At 35.9% G+C, this 7,813-nt stretch overlaps 1 protein-coding gene across 1 annotated transcript in view; it reads left to right on the forward strand.

Moving 5' to 3' along the window:
• Positions 1-7,813, forward strand: part of GK (glycerol kinase) — a 44,169-nt gene that overhangs the window by 12,750 nt on the left and 23,606 nt on the right. The window contains exons 2-5 of the mRNA XM_072414176.1: positions 2,275-2,348; positions 3,730-3,836; positions 4,344-4,421; positions 7,027-7,106. Coding sequence (XP_072270277.1) covers positions 2,275-2,348; positions 3,730-3,836; positions 4,344-4,421; positions 7,027-7,106 — 339 coding nt within the window. The remainder of the gene's footprint in view (positions 1-2,274; positions 2,349-3,729; positions 3,837-4,343; positions 4,422-7,026; positions 7,107-7,813) is intronic.

A 7,813-nucleotide genomic window follows, 5' to 3' on the forward strand; every position in this document is an offset into this window, starting at 1 on the left:
ATGAGTGATCATGAGTGACTTTCAACAATAAATGTGTACTGTAGTCTTCTTCATGGAAAAATAAGACATCCCCTGAAAATAAGACCTAGGGCATATTTTGGCATTTCAAAAAATATAAGACAGTGCCTTATAATCGGGGAAACGGTATGCATAAAATAAAACTTGCTCACTAATGTGTGTGACTGCCACTACTGAAACAAAAGATAAGCTTTATATGCAGGCAATTGGCAATCTTTACAATGAGTTCAGAAATGGTTGCTTCCATCATCTCTCAATGATAGATCCATTTTAAGGATGCACTTTGAATTCATATATTAAGTCAGCCAAGGTGGACTTATAATATTAATGTTGGTTTTTAGCTGCTCAAGCTGACACAAACTACTATTTTCACACGTAGGTCAGCACGTACAACAAAAAAGTATTAAATGCAAACTTAAACATGCTTGTTGTTGCCTGTTAGATTGAATGAATCCGTTTCTGATTTCTTTGCTAATTTTATTTTCTTCTTGTTGCTAATAAGCAGTGTCTGTGGCAAATCAGAGTCAGAGTTGCATTTATTGGAAATAAAGTTATCAAGTATTACCCATTTCTTAATATATTGCCTGTTATCTCCCGACTATAGAATATTCTTTTTTTGGAATATGTCCTAAATCTTCCATGTGTGTTATCGATGTGTGGATTTCTTATTCATATATTACTGTTGTAGGCTGTCATCTGGGCTCCCAGCCAATAATCAGAGCAGCTTATTGTATTTGGTCTGTTGCTCTGACCTTATAAATGGCACTGAGGTCTGCTATAATGGTTCTCTAATGGTATCAGTGCAGGTACTATGTCTATATCCTGGTTGGCAATCTGCCTAAGAAAACAAACAATATTTGTTGCCGTGTTTCCTTTTCTTTCCTGTAATACACCTGATGGGAATTGCCACGTGGAGCAAAAAATAAACTGATGAAAGGATTATTAATGTTCCTAAGAAGTAGCTTGTCGGTCACTTTGCTTTGTCCTTGTAGCAATGTTAGTTGAATGGCTGTTTCTGACGTTAATACATTTATGTCCCTGGCTCAGAAAAATCATGCAACAAGTGAAGGTAAACTTATGACCTTTGTACTTTCTGAGTCTGGAAGTCATACTGATACAATAAAAGAGCCCTCACTAATCTATAAAAAAAGTATATGGCTTCATCAGAAGGGTGGGAACAGTTGTTCCTGAGAAGCTAGTCCTATCTGACAAGTGTTTGGAAACCCGGGCACGTGTTGCGTTGCGGGTACAACATTGGACATCATGAGAGTTTGGTAACGGACAATACTGAACCATTCACTTCCACTTTGTTTATTCCATATGGGCTTGGGCATCACACTACAACATCACCATATGTGTGATCTAGGCCTTGGGAGGCGAGGGATTGGGGCTATGCACAGCCTTTATGGGAACATTTCTGACTGTTTTTTTTATTGCTCCAGTGATAACACACCATGTCTGTATGGGTGGCTAAGTATCCTGGCGTGAGGACAAACCTCCCTAAAATAGGCTTACAGACACGAAAAAAAAAAAAACAAACATGATGGAAATGTTAAGTTCTCTATACTTCCTGCACTTAAACAATAAAAAAAATGTTTGTCTAAAGTGGGTCTTTAAAGTGTGAATTGTTTTAATAATATTGTTTTGTTTTTTTTTTTATAACTATGACCATAAATATTGGAATAGAAAGGGAAATAAAATGACGGGAAATCCGAATTGTATTTGTTACCTGACCAGAATTCTATTGTCTAAGGGATTCTTTCCTATTTTGGAAAGATTTTATCTTTTGATCTCTTGGTAAAAACCCCACCATGGAATACAGAATAAAAACTGACCCGGTTTCAACTATTATACACTATATCCAATGGTTAAAAAAAAAGTTTGGCATTTAACATACTATGGGTCCTAGTTACATTGATATTTTATTTGGCAGTTTTTATCCGTGCCCTACAGATCTACAAGTGTTTTTTGTGCAATTGTCTTTTGATTGATCAGAACAGAAGTTGCCTGTTTTCTGTAGTTTGTCTAAAGCTTTGAAATACTGTATACAACACATCATGAACAAGGCCTGAAGTTCTGTCTGACAAGTGTTTAAACATCTCAGCACAGCGCTTAGCATTGGATTTGTAAATGTTTTTTTGTTTTTAATCGGAGGAATGCATTGTTACTTTTAGTATCTTGTATTTCTTGTGAATTTTTGTGCCCTTTGTTACATCTTGTAGTAATAAAAAAAATCCTATCTGTGCTTTATCACAGGTCTTCAATGCCAAAACAGCCGAGCTGCTTAGTCACCATCAAGTGGAAATTAAACAGAAGTTTCCAAAAGAAGGGTGAGTCAATGCCACATATAACTTGGTATGCCTTCATGCCTTAATTTCTAGTCAGCTGGTAATCTTGCTGCATGCTTTGCACTGTTTTTCTGAGGCATATATGTTTCTACTTTTCACATTTTGTTTAGTTAGATTTTTCAACTGAACACACTTTATGGAACAGAGTAATTTTTATATTTAATTTCTGGCCTAATAGGGATTTTAACCCCTCATTAATCTATTAAAAACTGTGCTGGCTATACATATAGTTTTTAATGATTTTTTTATGTAATCTATAGACAAATATTATAACACAACATAAAAAAGGCACTTTTTGTTGTTTGGTTCTTATTTTTATTGTATATAAAATATCTTTATATGTTATTTTAGAATTGTCCTGTTTACAATGGCACTAATGTTACGATCCTGGTATAAAGCATTGCAAAGTCCTTAAAAAACGAAATGCAGTTTTTTATAGAACAAAAAAACTAAAATATGTTATATTTATAGTTTATTGATTATAAACTAGTATACCTATATAATATAATTAGAAATTATTTAGGTAAAACAAGGGTTAAAACGTTGTTAAATAAGTAGAAATTCAAACAAGAACTTTTTTTCCTTTACAAGCATCATTACAGATTAAAGATTATCCTTTTAATCTACAAATCAATGCAACAGATACAGAAGTAACAATTTACTTCCTATATGAACCGTGTTTATAAACAATGTGTCAGAGGGCGTATTTACACAGCAATTTCCCACTGTCATTTACAGGATAGGTAAAAACCGAAGTTGTAGAGGGAAAGCAGTGGAGCAGAAGAAGAGGCCATACTACCGTCACCCTGTATAATTTTGATAATTATGATTTTTAATAGGGGCAGCTTTCATAGGCCCATTTCCACAAATGGTTAAATCTCAGTTCAACCCCCCTTTAATGAAATGCTTCTTGTAATGCTTAGTCATGCTACAGTTACTGTAAGAAATATACTTATGTCTGCTTGCTTTATTTTTTACATATTATTGGTTAGTCTTATTGCTGAAGACTTGGGGAAGCAAATGGCATTGTAACCCTTATTGCAGCACATAGTATGTAAGCTGACCCAACCTTTAAGTAGGTAAGGATCAAGGGAATAAATGCATTTTACATTTTTAGACCACATTTAAATGTATTTATAAAATCTTTTCATACATACATTAGACTTGGAGGAAAAATAGTTTAAAGTTTAAAAACAGCTACTGTTTTCACAGCTCACATTACATTAGTGTGGTGACCAGATGGAAAAATGTCACCCTTACAGATAGCCAAAAAGATCATTGTATCAGTTAACCTGACGAGAAATGTTTACATGAACACATACGACATATATGTTGCATTCAGCATTTTCTTTCCACTTTGCAGGTGGGTGGAGCAAGATCCACGGGAGATTTTACAGTCTGTGTATGAATGTGTAGAAAAGACTTGTGAGAAACTAACTCAACTGAATATAGAAATCACAAATATCAAAGGTAATTACAACCTCACTTATATCTTCTGGTATGTCTAAATATATAGGAAGTGATGGAAAGCAATATATGCACCCCGTTCACATTTGTGTACATGCTCTAGGGTCCCTTCAGACCTGTATTGTGAAAATGCTTGCGATCACACAGCAAACTGCTAGTGTGTGGTCTGGAGAGGCAAACTGCACCACAGGGAACAAGATTTGCACAATTGCTCTGGCCGCAATCTCAGTGCAACCACTGCAGCCAAACACAATATTATGAGTTTACAGGCCAAGCTGCAATCTGCTGCAGCTGCATGCAAAAAAAGTATCCCAGCTACCTTTAATGCCCTCGGCAGACTGCCCACCTTTAGGTCTAAAATTAGCCTTAGTCTGACTGCCGAATTTTAGTACAAATGATCAATTATTTAAAACGTATTAACTGCTGTGGTCATGTTTATATGTATGTTATGCTTTTTTAAGATTTCTTGTAATACATTGCTTTTGTGTGTTTTGCTTTTTTCTTTAATAGCAATCGGTGTAAGTAACCAGAGGGAAACGACTGTTGTATGGGACAAAACAACCGGAGAACCTCTATATAACGCTATTGGTGAGTCTGTAAACCTCATGTGGATGTTTTACACTTTGCTGTAAGATAATTTAAAACTCCTTGATCTGTCCAAAAATCCCCATGACTGTGGCTCCACTGACACTGCATGGGTGAAATACTTTATTTATGTAAGCTGATTTACTTTATTTATGGACACAGAGGGCCCACCCATATTCCCCCTCCCAACATTCATGGCCATTTAGCCCTTGCAGAGGTGGGATAGCATCACTGAAAGAGAAACTTTTATTAGGTATTGGAGTTCAGCTTTAAACTAGTTTGTAGCCTGAGAGTCACTGAGTTTTGAAGGTGTAGAAAAGCGCCTACTTTGTTATTTAGATGACAGCATGGGAGCATGCTCTGAGTCATCAGAGTTTTAAACTTATCAGTTTGGTGCTGCTCCTTCCATGTCCAATTACTTGTAGGATGCTGATTCTTGATCAGGCTAAAAACATTGGAGAAATTGGCAATGATCTGTAAGAAGAATGGCAAATCTTTGGTAAGGTGGAACCATTTAGATATGTATTGGGCCAAATAAAATGCTTCTTCTGTGTCTTATGCCCCATTAAATGTTTATTTGGAATTTCCTAGATTACTGCTGTTGCCATATCTAAATCCAAACTGAGCTCTACCTGATAAAACAATCATTTTATTATGAAATGTGGTTTTGGTAGTAATAAAACTATAGGCTCCAACATCACAACATGTCATGTCTACATGAACAGCCTGGTCCTCCTGTATATTTATACCTAAATTGTAGATATGACTTTTACTGGGAGAATCCAGTTACATCTGTTTGACACTTCCAGTTAGGTGGCCCAATATGATCAGTAGCCCAGGCATCGTTCCCAAACTGCAGAAACTCATGTGACAATATGCTCACGATCGTGCTGCGGAGGCTCATCCAGACAACAGCTGTATTCAGTGCAGCCTATGCTGTGTGAATAGCAATGTCACAATAGAATGATCTGTTTGTGCCAGATTTGTAAAGAATCTGCCTCCATTCTATACTAATGGTATTTTTCAAGCCTTTTTATGCTTCTTAAGTTTGGAAGTAAAGTGTCAGTACAATGTTTATGTTCACATAGTTGGCTTCAGTAAATAAAGTGCAAAGGTTTGTATTTAGATGACTAAGCAAAGTAAATTATCAACATGCTATTTGTTTTAACAACCTTTCAGCTGAGAACATAGGTAGCAGACACACACATTAATCATTAAACAGGTCATTTCTACTTAAATGTATCATTCAAATAAACAATGAAAAATGCTATACTTTGCCTATGTTCTAAAGATCAGAAAATTGTCGATACAATTTGGCATCTATATATCTAATTGATATTCTTTGTAGAATATTTTTTGACTCCGGAACAGTGTCTTTGAGTTAAAGAACAGTGTATGTGCATCCAGGGACATAAGGCAAGGGTTTGTTACAGGGAAATGTAGGAAAGGAAGCATTGAACTGAGCTCACTATAGAACCATGTGCAGTATGAATAATATTGATATTAGAAGTAGTGTATTGAATAAATGTTGGCGAATATTCCATTTGCACAGCAGTGCCTGTTGAGTGGTTAATACACATACACATACACATACACATGAGGGTTTATTACATGTGTACTGGGAAATGATCTCTCTGAGGTTAACACATATTCCCTGGAGTTTGGGAGTTTTATTTTGCAGGGGTTAAAACATGAGCTAGCAACTGTGCGTCGGCTGCTTCTGACATGAGCTTTATTCTGAGTGCAAAATCTCCAGACCATGTGTTGGGGCACAGTGAACAATGTGTGGTGGGATGATAGGGACGGTGTTTAGCATGCAGTGTGTGTGTGGCAGGGGGAGCCTCTGGAGAGGAAACTGGGCATTGTTTGGTCTTTCCCAGCTTAGTGTTGATTGCTGGGAATACGCTCTAACAAGAGAAAGTCATATGTGCTGGAGGTGGGATTTTTATTAGTGCATGTTTTCTTTGCTTAAATTTAAATCTAAAATACCCAGTGACCATGGGAATGTGAAAGCAAAACTGCATTATATTTTTTAAAGATGTAGAAGGTGATGGATAATAGGGTGGAATGTAAACAACTTGATCTGTAAGGAAGATCACTGGAACCACTTTTGTTCTAGTTTGCCTATTGAACTCAACTTAAAAAATATGAAGATTTTCTGTGTTACAAAGATAATTAAAAATGTTGCCTATAACTTTGCAGTATTTTGGAAACCATAGACAAGGCTAGAAGGAGACCATAGGCAATACCGGTGACTATTTTTTTTGCCCTTTGCCTGAGCTCTCTTTATGGGGGGGTGAGAAGTGCAAACACTAAAATAGAACGGCATGTGTAAAAAAAAAAAAAAAAAAAAAAAAAAAAAAAAAAAATATGTCGTATTGCATAGCAGCACCCCAAACTAGCAATGTAATCATTACCCCACTTTACCCCCACTATCTATGGCAGTAATGCAAAGCAGCAATGCTAACACCATCTCAGCTTATATAGATATGTATAGTATAGATTAATCTTATAACAATTTTTATATGAATGGGTTTCTCTGTCTCAGTATTTGTTGAAATAGAAAATAATTTTTGCTGTATCTTTTTTTGTTTGTCATGTTTGCTAGTTTGGCTTGACTTGAGGACACAGTCAACTGTTGAAAGGTTGTTGAAGAAAATTCCAGGAAGAAACAAGAATTTTTTCAAGGTAAGCAAATGTTATATTTTCACTTCACCAGATACACATTTTTGCTAATTATTTTGTAATATCTTTTTATATATTTAGTGTATAAATGTTTGCTGAAAATTCTTCCATCTGTATTTAATGGAAATGCGTCTATTCTTTTCAAAAACAATTTGCCCTATTCACCATTTTTTTAAGGGATTCACTGTGTATGTAATGCAGTGGACTTCTCCTTACTTGAATCTTCTTTATGTTGATAATGACATCTCCTTATTTTTTACTTTAAACTATAGAACACAAAGTGTAGGCCAGAGAGAAAGAAGGGGATTGAGGTGGAGACTAGAAAGGAAAGGACAGGAGGTGAGAGGCAGTAAGGAGTGGGGATGAAGATAAACCAGCTAGCTTCTGATTAGCCATGGTCTTCTCTACCATAGGTGTTCACAGGGCATTTACATGGTGTTATTATTCAGGGGAGAATAGTTTATTAATACCAAACATCCTGGATTTAATCTGTAGACCTCTGTGAACTTGAGCTCTTCTTGAAAGAAATAATGTAATTATTCACAAGTCAGATTCCCCAGCATTTTATAGGGAATATGTTTTGTATGGAGCAGGGCTAGTGAGCAGGGACGGTGGGCCTGATTTATTAACCACCTGGGCTTTTCACTGATGTCTAGATTTCTGTACCAAAAGCAGTACACTGTTTTTCATGAAATGTTTTTTTTTTTTTT

Source organism: Pyxicephalus adspersus, chromosome 1 (genome assembly GCF_032062135.1).
Source record: "Pyxicephalus adspersus chromosome 1, UCB_Pads_2.0, whole genome shotgun sequence".
Taxonomy (NCBI): Eukaryota; Metazoa; Chordata; class Amphibia; order Anura; family Pyxicephalidae; genus Pyxicephalus; species Pyxicephalus adspersus.